The sequence below is a fragment of the Canis lupus genome, chromosome 30, assembly GCF_003254725.2.
Source record: "Canis lupus dingo isolate Sandy chromosome 30, ASM325472v2, whole genome shotgun sequence".
NCBI classification, from domain to species: Eukaryota; Metazoa; Chordata; class Mammalia; order Carnivora; family Canidae; genus Canis; species Canis lupus.
In genome coordinates, this window is record NC_064272.1 from 39,488,458 (window position 1) to 39,511,522 (window position 23,065).

The following is a 23,065-nucleotide window of genomic DNA, read 5'->3' on the forward strand; positions in this document are numbered from 1 at the left end:
GAAAGACAAAGCAATTGCCTGCCTGGGCCTCAACTAGGAAACAAAGCAATGCACTCATGTGAATAAAGATGGACATATACTTAATCCTCTTTGCCATCCAGAGACCCCAAATATTTAACAACTAGAAAACACAACTGCCCTTTTGCTGTAAATGGGCTGCTTTTTTGAGGTAGCCGGTGCAGTATTCTCAAATTTCCATCCCTTAAAATATATATATATATATATATTTATTTATTTTTATTTGAGAGAGAGAGAACACAAGTGGGAGGCGCAGAGGGAGAGAAAGAGAGAATCCTAAGCAGACTCCATGCCAAGTATGCAGCCCGATGTGGGGCTTGATCTCATGACCCCGAGATCAGGTCCTGAATTGAAACCAAGAGTCAGCTGCTTAACCGACTGCACCACCCCTGTACCCTCTTTTGGAAAGATTTTATTTTTAAGTAATCACTACACCCAATATGGGGCTTGAACTCACAACCGCAAGATCAGGAGTCACATGCTCCAGTGACTGAGCTGTCCAGGCACCGCATCAAATTCCTGTCCTTGTATCCACCTTTTTGCAACTAAATGAGGCTGCGATCCCAAAATAACAAAAGGGGAGCCTACGAGGGCTGTCACTAACCATCTGGAAGGTGAAGAATCTCAAGGCAAAGCACTGAGGTAGGAGGAGAGAAGGAAGGGAGACCTGGTAATGATGCATATGATGATACGCAGTTTTTCATAACCTCCGCTGATTCAGAATGTCAGAGAGACCAGACAACAGGAACAGAAGATGACCCCCCACTTACGGAGGAAGAAGTTAGAAAAATAAAACAGAAACCTAAGCCCAAGTAGAAAGGAAATGATAACAAAAATGAGTCAAATAGGAAGACAAAAAATTTATTCATTTTTATCAAAGCAGAGGGGTCCCCTGTCTATAAACAAAAATCGGTAGTACTTCTACTAACCACCTGCAATTAGCGGAATTCAAAAACGATGCCATTTACAATGACAGCAAAAAAGCCACAAATATCCAGGACCACATCTAGTGGAGGGTGTACAAGACCACATACTTCACTACGGAGAGAGGTTAAAGAAAACCTAAATCAAGGGAGGAAGGGTACACCATGTTTATAGCTTGAAGGACGAAGAATATTCACACCAACACTCTTCTAAATTGCCTAAACTGGAAACAACTCAAATGTTCCTGAATAATGCAATGCACAAATCCATCATGATTTAATCATACCATCGACTGTGTTCAGCAATGAAAATGAATAAACTTCTGTCTCATGCAACAACCCAGATGGATTCCATGAACATAATATGGAAAAGTATGCACTGCGTGATTTTATTTATAAAAATTTCAGAAAAAAAATTAAAAATTAAAAAAAAAAAAACTTTAAAAAATTCAGAAACCGGGGGCCTGGGTGGCTCGGTTGGTTGGGCGTGCAGCTCTTGGTTTTGGCTCGGTGGCAGTCGCAGGGTCGTGGGACCGCACTCATCGCAGTCTGCTGGATTCTCTCCCTCTCCCCCTCTCCCGGTTCATGAGCCCACTCTCTCTTAAATAAATACAACAAATCATTTTTTAAAATGTTCAAAAACAGACAAAACTCATCTATGGTATTAGACATCTGGATAGTGAAGACAATGACCAACAGGGGCTAGGGGAGATCTCGGATGTTGGTCATCTGTTTCTTGACCTGGCGGTGGCTTCACCAGTACGTTCACGTCGGCACAACCAAATTGTGAATTTATGGTTTGTGTACTTTTCTGTTTTTGTTTTAATTAGTAAAAATTTTAATTAAAAAGGGATAACTTAGGAAATGGGAAATTGTGATATAAAGGACCTAAAAGGCTTCTCGAATTCCGTGATCCAGATGAATTCTACGTCATGTGTGCACACTGCAGCACCACAAGAAAGCCGAGCACTTTATAGTTATTCACCTATTTAGGTCTCTGTGATTAAATAGTCTCCCATGGGGAATCCCTGGGTGGCGCAGCGGTTTGGCGCCTGCCTTTGGCCCAGGGCGCGATCCTGGGGACCCGGGATCGAATCCCATGTCGGGCTCCCGGTGCATGGAGCCTGTGTCTCTGCCTCTCTCTCTCACTGTGTGCCTATCATAAATAAATAAAAAAAATAGTTAAAATGTTAATAAATAAATAAATAGTGTCCCATGTATTAAACATGTATCATCTTATCATCCACCCACCCACTCTCATTTTGAAGATAGTTGCAAAAATCTGGAAAAAAAATCAGCAAATGCCATTTCTCATTTTAAAGATGAGAAAACGGAATAAGCGAATTTAATTTCCCCAAAGTCACAAAACAGCTAAGGAGTAAGGACCAAAGAGTGAGGCCTCACAAGTCCCGTCCCAGGGCTCCCGGTCTGTCCCACCGAGTGGGCCTCCCAGCTCCACGCCTCCCCCAGGCCCCGGAACCGTGTCTCTCGAGCTGTGTAATTCATTCTGCAGTTCACGTGGTGTCCTTGCCGCGTTGGATGACACTGAAAACAGTAGTGGATCCTATTGTGTTTCAGGACTTGCCAGCAATGGACAAACTTTTTAAGAGCTTGGATCTCTGTGCCAGGAAAATCGCTGAACAAAATGTCTTCTGTATTTTTGTCACTAGAAGCAGAGTTGTGAAGGGCAGCATCATACGCATGTTCGCTGCCAAGAAACTTGCATAATGATTTTCTGCATCTTTAAAGCCCGGAATCTATTAAGGTTTTTTAATTGGTATTGAGTAATACGCCACATGCACGGCAGATATTATCCACAGTCATCCCCAGACTCCCCTTGGTACCATCTTTTATCTGGAACAGTTAAAATTGCTCAGTTAACTGTGCGTAATAATCAGTGTATTCTCAGCTATGTAAAAATGGAGAAAAAATTTTTTAGGAAATACACCAAATTATGAACAGTAGCTATCCTTGGGTTGTAGCTTTTTTGCAGGGGTTCTTATTTTCTGGTATCCTCAAATTTTCTACAATGAACATATGTCATCTTTTGAATCATACAATTTTTTTAGAGGTGGGGGAGGGGCGGAGGGCGACAGAGACTCTTTAGCAGGCTCCACACCCAGCACGGAGCCAGCTTGGCGCTTGATCTTACAACCCTGAGATTATGACCTGAGCCGAAATCAAGATGTTTAATCGACTGAGCCACCAGGTGCCCTGAATCATACAATTTTAAAATCACCTTAGAGTATATAAAATTTTATGTGATCATATAATTGTAATCATGTCAAAAATATGTATATAGTAAAAGACTGGAAGAAGTTATTAATAGTAATCTTTATCTGGATGTAGATCAATAAGTTTTTCTCTTCCTTCCGCTTTTTAAAACTTTACAATTTTTCTGTAACAATCATTGTTAAGGGCAGCCCGGGTGGCTCAGCGGTTTAGCACCTGCCTTTAGCCCGGGGCCTGATCCTGGAGACCGGGATCAAGTCCCACATCGGGCTCCCCTGCATGGAGCCTGCTTCTCCCTCTGCCTGTGTCTCTCCCTCTCTCTGTGTGTCATGAATAAATAAAACCTTTAAGATAAAAAAATAATTTAAAAAAATCATCGTTAAGATTCTAGCTTAAAGGGGCACCTGGGTGGCTCAGTCAGTTAAGCATCCTACTCTTGGTTTCAGCTCAGGTCATGACCTCAGGGTCATGGGATTCTCTGCTTCTCCCCCTCAATTAAAGAAATATTTTAAAAAAAAGATTCTTGATCATAAATAATAACAGAAATTGACTCCAACTACCTTAAGCTATAAAGGACTCATTTAAGAACATCAGGGGCTTCTCAGCATCTTTTGGAAGCTAAGGAAGGCTTAGTAGGAGAGAAAACTCAACCAAGGTCAAACCAAGGTCAATGGTGTGGTCAGGGGATTGTTGCCGGGACGCCACCACGCGCTTGTAGCCATCACTGCTGCCGGCTTCCCGATGTCTGCCGCACCGTAACAAATATTCCAACTGTCCCTACGTCTTTGTGTCACTCTCTCATGGTCTGGATTTCTGGGCAGGATCATCTGATTCACTAACAATATCATGTGCCCATGTTCTAGCTGCCTGCGGTGTGCAGGGAGGATTGCTTGGCTTCCCACAAGGTCCATACAATGGGGATCCTTCCAGATACATAGGGTGTTCAAACGTGGGAAAGCTCAAAAAAAGACAAATGTCCACTACACTCAGATGTTGTGTTGTTGTTGCTATTATTATTTGTAATGTCCCACATCAGCTGCAGGGCTGGTCAAATTAAGACACTAATCACCATAAGTAGGCATTGCTTTTATAATGGAAATAGCCTTTTTCCTTTTTGATAAAACAAAAAGTGTCACACTTTTTGTGTCACACTCCGTGGATCAGAATGCATTTTACGTCACACGGTACAGATTAAAAAACAGGGTTTACTGGAGGGGGTTATAAGCCAAGGATCAGCGAGAAAAGGCCCAAGTCCATCTTCCCCTTGTCCCCCGGACAGGTGTGTCATGGGTCAGGAGCCACAGGACACACGGTGGGGCTGTGTTTTGGGGATGTCCCTTACCCCTCGTTTGCTTTTTTTTCTAGGTGCAACTTTACTAGTAAAGATAAAATCAGACTACTTGAGCACTGGGCAGTAGGCATTTATAGAGGGTCAGGAGTTCCCTGAGAAGGCTGATTTTCTAGAAAGGAGGAGTCTCCCAGTGGGCAGAAGGGGTCAGCGAGGAAGAGTGTGGGTCATGACACCCAGGCGGTGGCCCGGGTATGATGGCGGGCGTGCTGTCATCGAGTGCAACCACACAGGCAGAAGAGGGTAGGTTTGGGGGAAGTGGAGTTTGGTTTGGGACATGCAGAGTCTGGAGAACCCATGAGTCACCCCCAGACAACGCCAGGGTTCCCATTATACACCCTACAGTAGCCTGCGCCTCTCCTTCACGTTGCTTATTCCAACTGTACTTTAACCAGTAATTGCAGGATTAGTAGGGAAACTCCGTTCCAGGTTGTGAGCGCTCGGAGGTCTTGGCCCAGGTGTAACCTCTTCACTGCTCTATCCCCACACCTGGCGTAGGGTCAGACACAGAGCAAGAAAGCAAAACTTCTGTGTTGAATGAGTTAATGCATCTCCCCGGAGCCCTGCAGCAGGCCGTGGACACGTGGAAAGCCCTCGATTCGGGAGAGTTCTACACTTCGGCAGTAACTGAATCCGAAGCACTGGGTAAGACGGGTAAGCACCGAGCCCGGGGGGTGAGGAAGCCAAAGAGCCCAAGCCAGAGCCCCAGGAAGCATCGTCCCGGAGCAGCCAAAGGCCGGCAGAGAACTGGGAGAGGGGGGTGTTCTGGAAGCTACGGGAGAAGAGAGTTTTAAGCTGGGAGGAGTCAATGGAATCAAATGCTGTCGGGGGGCGGGGGGGGTCTCGTAAAATGAAAAACATCAACGCTTACGAAGCGCCTGGGCCCCAGGCTCTGTGCTATCAGCTCCCAGTGGGCCGAATCCCTAATCCTCGAGATCCCACGTGAGGCCGTGAGGCCGTGTGCCGATCACCCCCGACGGTGAGGCGCCCGCCTACCGAGTGGGAGGGCTGTACTGTGACCCCAGGCTGCCTGGTGCCCAAGCCCGTGCCCTTCACCGTTATATGTGGTGCCTCAGGGAAGAGGTAACGGGGTGGGGGGGGGAACATCGGTGGGAACAAATTTCAGCGGTGCTGTGGGGTAAAGCCATGAGGCAATGGATAAAAAGGGGGCTCCAAAGCGAGAGTCCAGATCAGAAGTTTCCTACAAAGAGTCATCAGCTGCACGGACACCCCTGGGAGCCCAGGAGACTCGCAGAACCTCGAGCCCCAGCCCCACCTTCTGAATCAGCTTCTGCGGCCTACGAGCTCCTCGGGTGATTCGTGTGCACGATGGCGTCTGACAAGTGTCGCACTAGATGATCTTTCAGGAACTTTGGTGCAGGAGGAAGAAAAACAGAAGTGAAAGTGAAAAAGGTGTTTTGTTTTTTTTTTTCCTCAGGTTGGAGAGCCTTGAGCATGTTTCTAGATGGAGACCAGTGGTTTGGAATTCCTGCAGAACATTAGAAGCACCTAGGGGGCTGTTAAAAGGACCAAATTCTTTAAAAAAAAAAAAAAAAAGATTTTATTTATTCATAAGAGACACAGACGCAGAGAGAGGCAGAGATACAGGCAGGCAGAGAAGCAGGCTCCATGCAGGGAGCCCGACGTGGGACTCGATCCCGGGACCCTAGGGTCACGCCCTGGGCTGAGGTCAGCGCTAAACCACCGAGCCCCCCAGGCTGCCCTAAAAGGACCAATTTCCTAAGGCGTCCCCCTAAGAAAGGTGTGTGGCCCAGGTGATCTGATGTGGGCTGGGGGTGGAGAACCCCCCAAGGGGAAGGCACGAGCCGGGAAGGCCAGGTTAAGGGCGCAGGCGCCAGGGAATGAACAACGAATGAAGGCTTCCTCAGGGAAATGGGAAAGGATGGGATGAGGATGAAGAAATGCAAAGGAGAGGTTTGGAGAAGGAGGAAAAGCAGTAAAGCAGATTTCAAGAGGGCAGGGACCAGCAAGGGGACAGATACTCCACGAGAATCATGCCTTGAGCCGTGACCAGTTCCTTAGATGGTTGAGGCAGGCGTGGTGGCAAGCACGGTACCGGAGGTCGGAGGGTGGCACCGGCCCGCTCAGAGCCTTGCAGGGACTGTCCCCGCTCCCGATGACCTCTAGCACAGGAGGCTCTCGGTGTTCCTGCCTCGGGGCCTTGACGCTTGCTACCACCCCTTGGGCTGCTCCCTGACCTCAGCCGCGTCTCCTCCAGCGGGCTCTCCTCGGGATGTTCCCCCCCCTCCCCCCTTCTCCGAATTGTTATCCACGACCGCCCGACGTCAGGCCATAAGCTACCACGGGCCTGTTTAGATGGGCGCTCCGCAGTGCCAGCTGCACCGCCTTGCTTGCCGTGGGGAGCCCGCCGCCGGCCGAGGGCGCACAGGTGCCTGCTCAGAAGTTTGGAAAGTGGGGGATCCCTGGGTAGCTCAGCGGTTTAGCGCCTGCCTTCAGCCCAGGGCGTGATCCTGGAGACCCGGGATCGAGTCCCCTGTCGGGCTCCCTGCATGGAGCCTGCTTCTCCCTCTGCCTGTGTCTCTGCCTCTCTCTCTCTCTCTGTGACTATCATGAATAAATAAATAAAATCTTTAAAAAAAAATGAATAAATAAATCTTTAAAAAAAAAAGTTTGGAAAGTGAAGGGACGGCACCTGCTACTTGGTGCAGGTGAACAGGATGCAGAGATGAGGCGTTGCTGGGGGCGCCTGCGGAGGTGGTGAGCTCGGGAGCCTGAGGAAGAGCAGGGGCGCCAGGCCGGGCCCGGGCATCGGGGGCGGCGCTGGCGGGAGGCACAGGTCGGAACGGGAAAGACGGCGGTTTCCGCGCCAGAGCCCCGCTCCTCTCAGCCTCGACCCCCGACCGCAGCGGCCTGTCCCGGAGGCTGCACCCAGGGCCTGCCCCTGACACCCGCACCACGGTCGCGCTGGGCAGTGAGCGCCCAGCAAGTGCTGATGGCTGTGACCAGCCCAAGACTGCGAACACGGCAAAGGCTGCACTGCAGAAGAGGCGGCCCTGACGTTCCCAGTCTTGGTCCCAAATGTCCTAGGCCGAGCTTGACCTTGCAACCTCGCCAGCACCCGGGACCCAGCACCTGGCACTCAGCACCTGGCACCTGGAACCCAGCACTCAGCACCCAGCACTCAGCACCCAGCACTCAGCACCCGGCACCCACCACCCGGCACTCAACACCCAGCACCTGGCACTCAGCACCCAGCACCCGGCAGTCAGCACCCGGCACCTGGCAGTCAGCACTGGCACCCGGAACCCAGCACTCAGCACCTGGCACTCAGTACCCGACACCCGGCACCCAGCACCCGGCACTCAGCACCCGGCACCCGGCACCCAGCACCTGGCACTCAGCACCCAGCAGCCGGCAGTCAACACCCAGCACTTGGCAGTCAGCACCTGGCACTCAGCACCCGGCACTCAGTACCCAGCACCTGGCACTCAGCACCTGGCACCTGGAACCCAGCACTCAGCACCCAGCACTCAGCACCCAGCACTCAGCACCCGGCACTCAGCACCCGGCACTCGGCACCCAGCACCCAGCACCCGGCACCCAGCACCCAGCAGCCGGCAGTCAACACCCAGGACCCGGCACCCAGCACCCGGCACTCGGCACCCAGCACCCGGCACTCGGCATCCAGCACCCGGCACCCGCGCAAACGTGTCTCTGCCTCGCCCCGCCGAGCGCGAGCTCGTCTCCCTTCGCGGCCCCCCGGCTCCGGGCTCTGGCGGGTAGGTCGTCCCTCGGCGCCTCCGGCTCCCGCCACCCTGACCCACCGGCGGGGCGTCTCCGGGGGAGGCGGGCGCGGCAGCCGTGGCTCCGCCGATCCCCGCGCCGGCCCCGCGCGTCCGAGGGCGGCCCGAGGCCGTGGCGCGGCCGGCGCTTCGGCCCCTTTAAGAGGCGGGGCCTCGCCGCCGCCGCCGCGAGCGCGATTGGCCGGCGCCGCCGGGGGCGGGACTCGGTTGCCGGGGAGCGGCGGCGGCTGCGCGGCGGCGCGAGGTGGCTGCTGGGGCGGGGCTGCGCGGCGGCGCGGGGGCTGCGGGAGCGCGGCAGGACGAGCAGGTCCCGGCGGGAGGCGCCGCCGCCATTGCCGCCGCGCTCGGGGCCACGGCGCCGGCCGAGCAGGGCTCCGGGCCGCCGGCACCATGGGCCAGTGCGGCATCACGTCCTCCAAGACCGTGCTGGTGTTCCTCAACCTCATCTTCTGGGTGAGCGCGGCCCGGGGCGCGGAGGGCGGCGGCGGGGAGGCCGCGGCGGGCGGCGGGCGGCGGGCGGCGGGCGGGCTCCGGGCGAGGGTCCCGCGGGGGCGGGGCGCCGGCGGGCGGGGCTCCGGGGCTTTGGGCGGCCCCGCGCGGTCACTCGAGGTCGGCCCGGCGGGCTCTGCGGCGGAGGCTCCGCGCCCTGGGCCGCGCCGTGCGCTCGGGCCCCGTCCCCGGCCCCGTCCCCGTCCCCCGCCGCGGCCGCGTCCCCGTCCGCGTTTCCGTCTCCGTCCGCGTCCCCGTCTCCGACCCCATCTACGTCCCCGACCCCGTCCCCATCCCCCGTCCCGTCCGCGTCCCGGTCTCCGACCCCGTCCCGGTCCTCAGGCTTCGGCCTCGTCCCCATATCCGACCCCATCCCAATCCCCATCCCTCGTCCCGTCCCCGTCTCCATCTCCGTCCCCGACCCCGTCCCGGCCCCGTTTCCGTCCCCGTCCCTGGTCCCCGCGGACGCCCCCGGGCTCAGGCTCCGCAGGCCGCGGGGCTGCCGGGCGGGGACACCGAACACGGCGGGTACCTGCAGGGAAGCCTGTGTGCGCCGTGGCCGCCGGCGAGCGTGAGCCCGGTCGTGAGCCCGCAGAGCAGGGTCCGAGAGCAGGGCCCGCCTTCATCCGGGGGCTCCGGGCGCTCTCGGGCAGCCCCCAGAAGCGGGGTGTCCCGGCATCTCGTTTGGGCGCAGCGGGTCCTCACCGGGCGCTTCGGGGAGGCCCGGCCCACCTGCACCCGCCTCACCTGCACCCGCCCCACCTGCACCCGCCCCACCTGCACCCGCCCCACCTGCACCCAGCCACCTGCACCTGCCCCACCTGCACCCGGCCACCTGCACCTGCCCCACCTGCACCCGCCCCACCTGCACCCGGCCACCTGCACCTGCCCCACCTGCACCCGCCCCACCTGCACCCAGCCACCTGCACCCGCCCCACCTGCACCCGCCCCACCTGCACCCGCCCCACCTGCACCCAGCCACCTGCACCCGCCCCACCTGCACCCGGCCACCTGCACCTGCCCCACCTGCACCTGCCCCACCTGCACCCGCCCCACCTGCACCCACCCCCAGATTCTGTTAAGCGTCTCTTCCTCGCATCCTGTGACTGGGAATACCTTGAGCGGTGCGGGAAGGTGCGCCCCTCAGCCGGTCTGCCTAGACACCTGCCCCGCCAGTGCCTCCCTGCCTCTGTGCCCCTCCCTCACCTGCGCCCCCCCCCCCCCAATCCGGAAAGAAGCCCAGCATTCTGTGCTTCCGCACCCGCGGTGGTCCTGAGAGCGCTGCTCACAGTCGCCTGCCACCGGGGGCTCCGGGGGTCACCTCCAGCTAGAGCAGCGCTTCTCACATCTTAGTGGGAGTCACAGACCTTTTTAAAAAGTCAAAAAAAAAAAAAAAAAAAAAAAAGGTTTTTCCAGGGTCTTCAAATGAGAAACAGCTGTTAGGTAATAAGGTGCTTAGGCAGAGACTTGGCTTTGTACCCTGTACAGGTTCTTGGGATTTTTTATGGGCGTCGCTATTTGATTTTGAAAAATAAATTATCAAGTGGATTCTAGGCTGTTCAGTCTCAGGGACTGGAATTGTCAATGAAACAAAATATTTAAAATACAGGAACTAGGGACGCCTGGGTGGCTCAGGGGTTAACCCTCTGCCTTCAGCCCAGGGCATCATCCCGGGTCCTGGGATCGAGTTCCGAGTCGGGCTCTGTGCAGGGAGCCTGCTTCTCCCTCTGCCTGTGTCTCTGCCTCTCTCTGTGTGTCTCTCAGGAATAAATAAATAAAATCTTTAAAAAAAAATACAAGAACTATTTTCTTTATTTAAATTTTGGGGGCGCCTGGGTCGCTCATTTGGTTAAGCATCTGACTCTTGATGTCCGCTCAGGTCATGATGCCCAGGGCCTGAGGTTGAGCCCTGCACCCTGGCTGACACTATGGGGAATTTGCCTGGGAGTCTCTCTCTCTCCCTCTGCCCCTCCCTCCCTCCCACTTGCATGCACTTTCTCTTTCAAATAAACAAATCTTTAAAAATTAAAAAAATAATAATTAAATTGTCATTTACTCTAGAATATCAGTTGGGGATCCCTGGGTGGCTCAGCAGTTTAGCGCCGCCTTCGGCCCAGGGCGTGACCCTGGAGACCTGGGATCATCAGGCTCCACACATCAGGCTCCCTGCATGGAGCCTGCTTCTTCCTCTGCCTGTGTCTCTCATTAATAAATAAAATCTTAAAAAATAAATAAATAAAATATCGGTTAATTCTAAGTGATTGCATGTGAATCTTTAGAAATGCCATAAGTATATGTACTGCTGGTATTTCTGTGAAGAGATGTTAGATTGAACTTTAGTTGTGCTTTTTTGTGGTGGATTATTGCCAAGACTAAAGTCATACTGTGTAGTAAAAATACCCTTTTTCTAGGTTAGCAGGATAGTAAAGCTTTTGTGAGATGTGAGAAGTTAAGCAATCGGGGGTGGGGGGTGGGGTGGGAATGTGGCTTAGAGCAGGATTAGCGGAACATAACTAATGAGGAAACAGTTTGAGATGCGTCTCCCACTAAAGGATCAAAGGACAGACTGTTGGAATCTGACGATGCTGGTAACGATAACTAACATTCGAGTGCTTCTGACACCAGGCAGTGTGCTAAGCACTTTACAGTGAGTGTCCTCACAGCAGCCCCATCTGGCAGCAGATCCTCTCCTGCATATTTTACGGATGAGGGCGTTGAGGTTTACTGAGCTGAAGTTGCACACCCAGGCTGTGGGAGCCTGCCTTCAAACCAGGTTGTCTCGTACTTTAGAGCCCATGATGTGAGAGCAAAGTGTGATTTTAAAAGATTTGGAAGCAGAAGGGGACACCTAGGCCAAGGTCGAGTCACTGTCTCTAAACCATACTAGTTCTAAGCTTGGTTGGAGCCTGCACCATCATTTAAACTACACTGACTTGTCAGTTTAAAACATTAGGTCATTATGAGGAAGTACATACAACAGATGTTAACTTGTTCTGAGAATTTGTAATGCATTCTTCAGGGTTTGTTTTGTTTTGTTTTTAAAGATTTTATTCATGAGAGACAGAGAGAGGGGTGCAGAGATACAGGCTGAGGGAGAAGCAGGCTCCATGCAGGGGGCCCGACACGGGACTCGATCCCGGAACCCCAGGATCAGGCCCTGGGCCAGAGGCAGACACTCAGCCCTGAGCCACCCAGGCGTCCCCGTTCTTCAGTTTTAATAAGTGTATTCTTATATAGCGGCCCCTCCTTCCTTTTAATGCCTTAACACACAGACACACAGGGAAGAATAAACATTCCCTGCATAGAGCACATCCAGAGTTTACCTAGGTTCCCTTGGGCAACTTTGTGAAGACTTTATAGCTCTGTAGCACTGGTTCTTTGCTATCAGATGGTATTGGCTGAATTGTGGATACTGGCTGACCGTGGATTAATTGCTTTGGCAAGTTCTCTAAACTATACCATTTAATATCTTGATAGTCCTGTTTTAGTTGGCAGTGTTCAATGCGCTGTTGAAAGAGCTGTGTACCTGAACTACTTGGGCTTGGCATTAAGTGACCTGACAGTCAAAGTTGTTAATGTTGACTTGGTCTGGATCCTTTTGGACAGTGCAGTGTAAGAAAGCTACCTGTGGAAAGGCACAAACTAAAAGGAGCAATCGTTTTTAAAATCCTGAAGGCTGGCTTGTTAGAACTAGAGAGTTCCTTACCACATTCCAGAATGTTAGGGTTTGTAGCTTGCAAGATAATTTTGGACAAGTGAAGTCAGGTGTACAACTTGAATCTCTGTTTTTTGGAGTGGCATACCTTTAAATGTAAGCATATTAGTGCTAGACCATGACATTTTATGGAAGACAGGAGTGTTTGAGGTATAAGGACTAAATGTTGAAGACTATTGACATAGTCATTAGCCTCTTCTCTAAACTGCACCTTTGTACCGAGGTCAAAAAGAATTAATTCAGTGGGTCGTTTGATCTGACCCAGAGGAGGCCCCGTCTAAAACAAGCTTAAATCAGTATTTTTTAATTTTCAAGTTTTATTCTGGTAAATTAGTTGAGAATTCAGTCAAGTTCCATATAACACAAATTGCCCTTTTTCTACCCTATAAGAAAAAGCCAATTGGCTAGTATCTATTTTGCTAATATGTGTCTTAGGCATTATAGGGACTGCAAGAGAAAATCTTGTCTATGCTTTAGAATTTGTAATGTGACCTATCTATTCAGACTTCTTTTTCATCTGTGTGAGAGGCAATAGTAACACTAACACGCCTCTGGAGTAGGAAGTACTACAGGAAGTCAGACACTTTTTAAATGCCTTTAGAAATAACTTCAGAATGTGGCACCTTCACTAATCATCATTCACTTATATAAAGTACCTATACATACAAATCCTATTTGAAAGCCATATATAACCTTTAAGATTTATCTTTAAAGAAATTATTTTGATGTAATACTTCCGAGTATATTATAATTAAGCAAAATTGCTTTGTTAAATATAGCACGGATATCTGAGCATTTAATTTGTGCTTATGTTATTGATACAATGATGGAAAAGACAGTAAAGGTGTTCTTACAGAACTTGCTAGTGGAGCAAGCAAAAATAAGCAAGAAAAATATCAGATACTGATGTGATTGTGTAGACAATTAAAACATGGTGATATCATAGAGTGAGTGAATGGCTGCCTCAGGTCTGCAAAGAAGGTGAAATGTAATCTGGACTTTAAGGAGGAGCTGATTTGGGGGTGATTTGATGGTGATGAGGGCGTTTAAGGCAGGGAACAGCCTGTAGGCCTAATGGCAAAAATATACTTGGTATATTCAAATTACCAAAAGAAGATTTAACTATACTTCGTGCTTTTTTTTTTTTTTTTTTTTTAATTTATGTGAGAGAAAGAGCACAAGCAAGGAGAGTGGCAGATGGCAAGGGAGAAGGAGGCTTCCCGAGGCGCAGGGAGCCCGATGTGGGCCTGGATCCCAGGACCCTGGGATCGTGACCTGAGCCGAAGGCAGACACCTGACCACGTGAGCCACCGTGGTGCGCCTACCTTCATATTTCAAGGAAAACTTCTTGTCAGAAATCTCCTTATACATATTTCGTGTTTTCCAGCACATCGTACACATTTGGATTGGGGATATGATAACTTTTAAAACTGGAAATTTCCTCAGACATCCTGGAATTAACTTCTCTGTTTCCTGTATTTCTATCCTCATGAATGACTACTCTGACAAAGACTGTGTCATCAGAACACACCTTCAGCTAACAGTTTTGTTTTGTTTTTTCCCGTGATTGTTTTTCAGTTCACTAGGAGAAAAGCAAACTTTGTCAGTAAGCAAGTCATGGTACATAATAGGAGACCTATTTCTTCCCTTGTCTTTGGCAGTTAAAGACAGTGAATGTTTCCAGTCTTACTTCATTTTCAGTCATCTGTCCACTGATAAGTGCCTTGTGGCTCTGAGTGATTGTTGGCTGAAAGGACTCAGCATTGGGATCTTGGAATCAGTCGGGTGACCAAATGCAGGAATGCTCTCTTTAGCTGGAATTTAAGAAATGGGTTGTTTATTAGCTTTTTAGAATGTTTATCATTGTATTGAAATATTTTCATGTATTTTATTCCGTAAGATCCAGTTCAGGTTAGGATTTTTGCAGATAACATATTCCATAAAATTTATACTTGCACCAGACAGGTCTACCTTAAAAATCATTCACTCGTAAATGCTTGTTGAATATCTATGCTTTACTTGTTTCTGAGAAATACAAGAAGCAAAAGACATAGTCCCTTTCTCATAGTCCCTTTTCTCATAGTCCCTTTGTAGTCAGAGTAGGTTATAGGGATAGAAGGTCTCAGGAAAAAAAAAAAAAAAAGCATGTTTAAACTCCATGCTTCTCAGATGACCCTTGGAGCCTTACAATCTGAAAATAGCCAGTTTCCATGCTGCTAAAATAATCGGCTCTGGCATTTGGTTCATCTCCAATTTCATTGCCACCCAAACTTTTGGGTCTTTCAACTGGTAGGTATAAATTGGATTAGGTGAATAAGTTTGTTAAACTAGATAAATAATGGAATAAAAAACTAAATACAGAAAAAAATGAAAATAGGGCAGAATTGAGGAACATGACCTCTGGAATATCATCAAAGTAATAGTGGTGTAAAAGGATTAAAACATTTCTTCTTTAGGAATAGTGACAATAATGTGGTGATGTAGATAATGATGGCAGTAGAGACTTATTGTCAAAACTGCAAGCCTAAGCAGGAATTTTTTTTCTTTTTTTCTTTTGTCTCCTTGAAAGGTGATGTTGGGGGGTGGGGAGGGATAATGTGTACTGAAATAATCAGAATTACGTTAGATAATCAGAAAACATCTGAAGATGAGTCAAAGCCAGGTAGACCAGAGAAAAGTGATAAAAGGGAGATTGGCAGAGATGCCTAAAGTATTTGGGGTGGAAGAGATGCCTATTTTATATTGGTGGTTAAGGACACATAGAGAAATTCATTCATGAGAAAACAACAAACTCTTGATTTCATATATAATTTTAAATATTTTACTTTTCTGATAATGCAATAATATACTTGCTCTTTAAGAAGACACTAAAAAATATTTTAAGAAAACCAGCATCACCATAGCTCCACATGGAGAGACAAACAGTATTTAAGTGTGTTTTTTAAATGTCTGTATGTGATACGTTTTCCCTTAGCACACAAGTATATTGCTAAATTGTGATTTAACAAAATATTATTTTTTAAAAGATTTTTTTTTTAATAAAGTTTTTTTTAATTTTTATTTATTTATGATAGTCACAGAGAGAGAGAGGCAGAGACACACAGGCAGAGGGAGAAGCAGGCTCCATGCACCGGGAGCCTGACGTGGGATTCGATCCCGGGTCTCCAGGATCGCGCCCTGGGCCAAAGGCAGGCGCTAAACCGCTGCGCCACCCAGGGATCCCTAAAAGATTTTATATATTTATTTATTCATGAGAGACACAGAAAGACAGACACAGGCAGAGAGAGAAGCAGGCTCCCTATGGGGAGCCCAACGCGCGACTTGATCCCAGGACCCCAGGAGACGCCCTGAGCCAAAGGCAGATGCTCAACCACTGAGCCACCCAGGCGCCCCTTAACAAAATAGTTAAAAGCTATAATGCCAAATGTACTTCTGGATGCCAGGGTTTTTTCTTTTCCTTTTGTTTTTGCTATAATTCCGCTACAGTATTATAACATTTTGATGAACATACTTTCCATACAAATCTTTGTTTCTGTCTGATTTATTTTTGTAAGGATAGATTCCTAGAAATGGAATTAAGAGATACGGAAGCATAAATACTGAGGATGGTATGTGTTGCCAGATTTCTTTACAAAAAGATTATTCTGTATTGATCTCTGTTCCAACCTGAGGGTTCTTTTCTCTTTACCCTCACACATCTTTGAATACAGCTTTGCTTGCCCTTTTTTTTTTTTTTTTAAGATTTTACTTATTTGAGAGAGAAAATGAGAGCGAGGGAGAGTGAGCGTGCAAGGGGAGGGGCAGAGGGAGCAGCAGACGCACGCCCCACTGAGCAGGGAGCCTGATGCGGGGCTGAAACCCAAGACCTCAGGATCATGACCTGAGTCAGGGCAGAAGGCAGACCCTTAACCGAATGAGCCACCCAGCACCCTGCTTGGCTTTCTTACTGATTTGTTAGGTAGAAAATGATATTATCTTAAGAGCTTCAGAAAATCTTGGTAAGAGTAGATTTAGTTTCTCAAAGGATTTGGAATCTTTGGAATAGCCTTTATTTCCCTTGAAAGTTGATAAAGTGAATGAAATATACAGGCATTGGGCTTGGTAAAGGAGCGGTTGTGTTTAATGATATGAGGTATTAGTAAGAGTTGAAACAAAGCATATTTGGACTAGAGAATATTATGGTATGTAGAATGCTGAAAGATTTAAGGTGACTTTTAAGATGCTTGTAATGGCACAAAGGTGGAGTGTGGGGAAGCTTTCTGAAATGCATCGTGTAGAGTTACCAGTGGATTCCTTGCAGGAGAGAAGCGTGGTACATAAATAATATGAGTGAACAGGAAACTGAACTAAATGTTAAAAGATGTACATAATACATAAGATGGATTTCTGCTGGTATTTTTACCCTCTGCTTTCTTTTTGAAATCTGCTCTCTCACAGTGTCTGGAGTACACAGTAGTTTTCACCTTGACTGTTTTTTTCTTCCAACATTCCAGTCACTTTTACTTTATTAATTGATTCTTTGAGGTAAAAATTAGTCTGAAGGAGCAGTTCATGCAGGCAGATAAGAACTTGTCAAACGTTGTGATTTTATTTTATTATTTATTTATTAGAATATTTTATTTATTTATTCATGAGAGACAGAGAGAGACACACACACAGGCAGAGGGAGAAGCAGGCTCCATGCAGGGAGCCCGATGTGGGACTCGATCCCGGGTCTCTAGGATCAGGCCTTGGGCGGGAGGCAGGTGCTAAACCGCTGGGCCACCTGGGCTGCCCAAACATTATGATTTTAGCTGAATGACCTCACGTGGTCCTCATCCTTACACTGTCTTGATTCTTGCCGGTTGTGGATATGAATTGATGACTGTCTTCTGTTCTTCTTTGCTTTATCTTCAACCAACTGTTCTATGGGATGCGTTCACCTTCACATTTCTAACTTTCCATATAGGTACACTTCTCACAGCAGTGCTGTTTTATTCCCTACTGATAACAAATCTGCTCAGTTTTTAATAGGGCCACATTCCCTCGTCAAGTTTCACTGTGGGTGATGTGCCCCCTTTCCTTTCATATTCCTTCTTCCTTAGGAAATTAAACAATTTAATAGTTTTGTGGATTTCAGCATTTCATCAGCCATTTCTTTCACAGAATATTTGAAAAATAGAAACAAAAACCACCCAACTATAGTTTTCTGTAATTTATAGTTTCTAAACTATAGAAAAAGCAATCTTATGTAAGGTTGAAATGTTTTACTTTAAAAGAGACTTTACATTTGTGTGTGTGTGTAGTGGGAGGTAAAGGATAAAATGATACCGTACTTCTGGAACTCGCCTTCCGAAATTATATGGCAAGATAGCTTCATTTTTTAGAGAAGTATCCTGGTGTGGAAAAGCACCAGCTCTCCCAAAATCCTAAAATTCTGTGGCTTAATTTAGGGCATGAGTTTTTTAAAAGATAAGGAACAATAGTTTTTACAAAGATGATTCTTCTGATAGTCTGAGCCCTCAGCCTTTTTCCTTTAACTCTCCCTCCATGTCTTTGTAAAAAGAACAAGTATTTTTAGTTCCCGTCCTGGCACAAATCCTCCTCCTGGGCTTAGATTTTCTTCCGCAGTAACTAAAGCAGCGCAGTTGCTTCCAAGCTCCACATTCCATCTCCTGTTCTGCGGCACCTCGCCCTGCGCGGAGGCTTTGTGGGCCCAGCCCAGATCCTTTGATGGACCCAGGCCCGCCGCGACCTCCAGAAGCGGACCTAACCCCACTCCCCGGTGTAAAGCCTTTCTGATAGCCGTAGTTCCTATATCAGACATCTGTGCGACGACCCCGCGTGCTCGTTGGGAATCACCTACAACTTCTCTGCTTACCATGCAGCTCTACCTTTGTTTTTAGTACTGGTGGTGAGAAGTCATTGAAGACGTTGCTTATTGTTTTTAGGTCTTCAGCTGTTGTTAAGACGCCTACTTTAGATTTCCAAAGAAACATGTCATTTCATAAGTGGTTTATTATGCAATTCAAGATATAAGCACTGTATACAGATATCAAAAGAAAATTTTGAAGTCCTCAATTTAGGAAACAAGCCTCTGTTTATGACCAGTGTGATTTATATACTCACATACCAGCAGTCAGTGCAGTTTCTGCTTTGGTGTGTGCAGCTAATATACGTTGTTACCCACTATGTGTTCAAAATAGAGCTCTGTTATGTTCTCAGCTCTGCTGTGTGAATTGGATGTTGACTGGTTTGCAGCCTGGGAAAAGATACTGCTCTCAAGTCAATTAGAAAAAAAATAGGCATCCTTACAGATGGCATCTCCTGCTAGCCTTCCATTGCATTTGTCACATGTCTGGTGGTATCTGCTGTTGGTTTGTTTTTCTGCTTCCTCAGTCTCACTTTCAGTTGAGTGCTTCAGTCTGGGTGAAGAGTGGCAGCCCTGGAAGCATTTCCCTTGGCTCATTCCCAGGCAACACCAATTGTGAGTCTCTTTAGGTGGAAAACTCATCATTTTGTATTTAAAATGCAAATACTGAGACACTTGAGTGGCTCAGCGGTTGAACGTTGGACTTTGGCTCAGGGCGTGATCCCGGAGATCCGGGATTGAGTCCCACATCAGGTTCCCCTTGAGGAGCCTGCTTCTCCCTCTGTGTCTGCCTCTCTCTCTCTCTCTCTCTCTGTCTCTCATGAATAAATAAATAAAATCTTTTAGATAGATAGATAGATAGATAGATAGATAGATAGATGCATGAAAGTACTTCAGTGTCTGTGCTTCAGATTGAATACATATCTCTTCCAGTTTTATCTTGTTTTCATTCAGATTTCTGTAGGCTAAAATTTCATTTATTAGAAGCTCAAAAATAGAATTTATTATTCTTCTTATTTTTTAAGATTTTATTTATTCATGAGAGACACAGAGAAAGAGGCAGAGACACAGGCAGAGGGAGAAGCAGGCTCCGTGCAGGGAGCCTGATCCAGGACTCGATCCCAGAACCCTGGGATCACACCTTGAGTGGAAGGCAGATGCTCAACTGCCGAGCCATCCAGGTACCCCTGGAATTTATTTTAATTAAGCCTTTTAAGATATTAATATTGCCTTTTAGAGTAAGAAAGGCTAAGAATCTAAAGAATAGAAAGGTGACTAATGAAGACAAACTGGACAAAATTTGATTTCCATTTAGAATTTTTTTGAATTGAGGACCGAAGGTATTTACTTTAGCAAAATATGTGTGTACGTACATGTGTTTGTTTATCACACATATATAGTCAAGAAAAAGTAGCATTGGGGCACCTGGGGTGGTTCAGTCAGTTGAGTACCCCACTCTTTTTTTTTTTTTTTTGAAGATTTTATTTACGTATATGACAGCACAAGCAGGCAAAGGGAGAGGGAGAAGCAGGCTCCTCCTCACCGAGCAAGGAGCCCTACACAGGGCTCAGTCCCATGAGCTAAGCTGAAGACACACACTCAACTGCCTGAGCCAAAGTATCCCACTCTTAATTTCGGTTCAGCTCATGACCTTGGGGTGGTGAAATTGAGCCCTGGGCCCTAGGGGCCCAGTGGGGAGTCCGCTTGAGATTGCCTCCCCCTGTTCTTCCCATGGCTCACAAGCACACAAGTGCTCTCAATCTCTCAGTAAATAAATAAATCTTAAAAAAAAAAGTATTTGCTAAGAATGTTACATGGTCTATGTACTTCTATAATTAATGCGCCCAAGCTATTAAGCTATTTTTCTTCTTTTCCCTTTCCTATGCTTACCTTCATCCCATACTAATGTATGCCTTAATATGTCCATGAACTCTGAGAACTTTTGAACAGGCGTGGTTGCTGTAAGTGCAGCATTTATAAACTAAAAATCTATTCCAGATGTGATGGCTATCGGGTATTTAGTGAACCAGATTGAGTCGCCAAATCATGCTTGAATAGTGAACTAAAAACTATAAATATTAGGCTAAAGAGAGAAAAAAAAACTAAAGCTTATGATAGAAATGGGAGGTGTGATTTCAAGGGAAAGAATGAGATAAATTGTATCAATAAATTTTGATTGATTGCACCAAACACCTAAAATGGTGTTTAAAGGGTGGTAAAGGGCTAAAAGACAGATGGTCAGAATTTGTTCCCTGAAAGTATGCTGAGACGCGCATAGTTATGACATTGTGTGTGTCTGTGTGTAGGAGACATATGTAAGTTGTGACAGTTGTAATGAATGCCCTGTTAGAGAGCCAGGTGATGTGTGAGTGGATAAAAGGCACCTGATCCAGCCTGAAAAGGTCAAGAATCTGAATCTTAGTGGGCAACAAGGAGTCCTCAGGCCCATGTAGAGCAGGCATTCCAAAGAGCAAAGCAGAGAGGCATAAAGTGAGGAAATATGTGGTACATTTGGGCATAACAGTTTTCTCTTAGGGTTATGAAGGGTAATGGGGTCAGTGAGGAGCAGGGGGCAGCAGCTTGTTCAGCAGGGGCCTTATTTGCCTCATCCTGATTTTAAACAAGCTCCTGTCCTGATCTGGTTTGCCTAAACTAAATGGGTCCCATAGACCAAAGAAATCAACAGTGTTTGGGTTGAAAGAGTTGATGCTATTTCTAATATTACTGTGGAGGCTGTTTTCTAGTTTGGAGGTGAAATCATTCTTTTCCTGAGGAAGTCTCAGAGTGCTCTACAAATGATAACTCATTACGCCAAATGTTTTAACACTTAGCTTCACACTGCTTTTGATCATTCACATGTAAGCAAATGGCATTAGGCTGTCAGCATTGAGCAGGTACACAGTGGCAGCAAAATGATGGCAGAGGAGAGTGAGTACGTGTGAAACTCCAACGCTGGAGAGTGGTGTCTGGAGCAGCACTGAATGAGGCAGATCTCAGTTCCATGAGTTTCTGGATTCACTTTCCCTTTGGGTGCTCTCAAACCTTGTTATTCAGAGTTTAGTCCAAGAACCAGCAGCATCAGCATCACCTGGGAATTTGGAAATGCGGCGTCTCGGGTCCCAGCCCCAGACCTCCTGAATCAGAGTCTGCAGTTTAATAAGATCCTCAGGTGACTGCTGTTCACCGGAGAGTTTGAAAAGTACCATTCTAGGCAATAACTAACGGTTTGTGAAGCTCTTTAATTAACTGAGCCTTCTGGCTTTATTATTTCAGTCTTAGTTAGGATAGTAAGTTTTTGGAAAGTAGGTATCAAGGTTACTAGCTATTATATTTTCTTTTTCCAAGTGGATGGATAAAGGTTAGAAATGCAGATTCTGGAGTCGGATTGTCTGGATTCAAATCTTGGCTCTGCCACTTGTACATGGTTTCTTCGTTCGTTGAGGGCAACTGCAGTGAGCAAAGGTAGAGCCCACCACCCCACTGGTCTGTGACCTGTAGTCGAGTTACCAATAAGCCTTTGTTGTGTGTTTGGGGGCAGGAGAGTTCATTTTTGTCAGTATTACTGGATTCATGGTCTCTTGATCTTAACTGACGCACCAATTACTGAAAAGAAGGCATAGCATTTGGGAAACTTTTCAACTTCAGTAGAAAAAAAAACGTTTTAATGAATAATAGACTTTCAGCTTCAGTGTAAAAAAAGTATATAAATAGATTTAAAAATGATGGCAAATCTGATTAAATCATAACATGCTAAGAAATAGTAGGAACATTTTGCTAACAGAGCTTAAAGATTTTTACCAGTGCTCTGATCTTGTTTTCTGCAGGGGGCAGCTGGCATTTTATGTTATGTGGGAGCCTATGTCTTTATCACTTACGATGACTATGACCACTTCTTTGAAGATGTGTATACTCTCATTCCTGCTGTAGTGATCATAGCTGTAGGAGCCCTGCTTTTCATTATTGGCCTAATTGGCTGCTGTGCCACAATCCGGGAAAGCCGCTGTGGACTTGCCACGGTAAGTTACCACTTCACCAACTGCATGTGTCACCGTAGTATGTGGGAATATTTCATTTGTAACTGGCTTGAATCGAGCATGAGACACCGTAGGCTCTTTGCCTCTTAAGATTGAAACAAAATTAGCACTTCTCTGCAATCTAGCAGTTATCTCTGGTAACTGTTTTTATATCAAGATAATATTTAGAGCAGTTTTTAAAATTTGTATTTAATTTTGACACTATTTTCTTCCTTACAGTTTGTCATCATCCTACTCTTGGTTTTTGTCACAGAAGTTGTTGTTGTGGTTTTGGGATACGTTTACAGAGCAAAGGTATGTTGTCTACTGTAATTCACATGTTTTAAAATTAATTAATTTCATTTGATTAATGTACACAGTTTGATTAATTTTAATTAATTTAATCAATTAATTTTAATTAATTAAAATTGTGTAATTCACAGGTTTAAGTATTTCAGATAGAACAAATTCATTTTATCAGAGTAAACATTTTCTTTTGCCTTTCTTCAGTTTAGTCACTGCTTTAAAAATCTAAAGTAAGTTAGAAGTTGCACAGAGTAAGGGATGCCTGGGTGGCTCAGCAGTTGAGCATCCGCCCTCAGCTCAGGGCGTGATCTTGGAGCCCCAGGATCAAGTCCCATATCGGGCTCCCTACATGGAGCCTACTTCCCCTATCCCTGCCTCTCTCTGC

General features: G+C 47.0%; 1 protein-coding gene and 1 long non-coding RNA gene across 2 annotated transcripts in view; one reads left to right on the forward strand and one right to left on the reverse strand.

Annotated features, from left to right (window-relative positions):
- Nucleotides 1–870: 870 nt before the first annotated feature.
- LOC125754031 (uncharacterized) lies at nt 871–9,535 on the reverse strand. Its single transcript, XR_007407268.1, has 3 exons — nt 9,328–9,535; nt 5,798–5,891; nt 871–2,607 (listed from the first exon to the last, which is right to left on the reverse strand). It is a non-coding gene; the product is annotated as an uncharacterized LOC125754031 (long non-coding RNA).
- TSPAN3 (tetraspanin 3) overlaps nt 8,571–23,065 on the forward strand; it is a 28,407-nt gene continuing 13,912 nt past the window's right edge. The window contains exons 1-3 of the mRNA XM_025472100.3: nt 8,571–8,759; nt 22,186–22,377; nt 22,615–22,689. Of these exons, the coding sequence (XP_025327885.1) occupies nt 8,697–8,759; nt 22,186–22,377; nt 22,615–22,689 (330 nt within the window). The 5' untranslated portion in view covers nt 8,571–8,696. The remainder of the gene's footprint in view (nt 8,760–22,185; nt 22,378–22,614; nt 22,690–23,065) is intronic.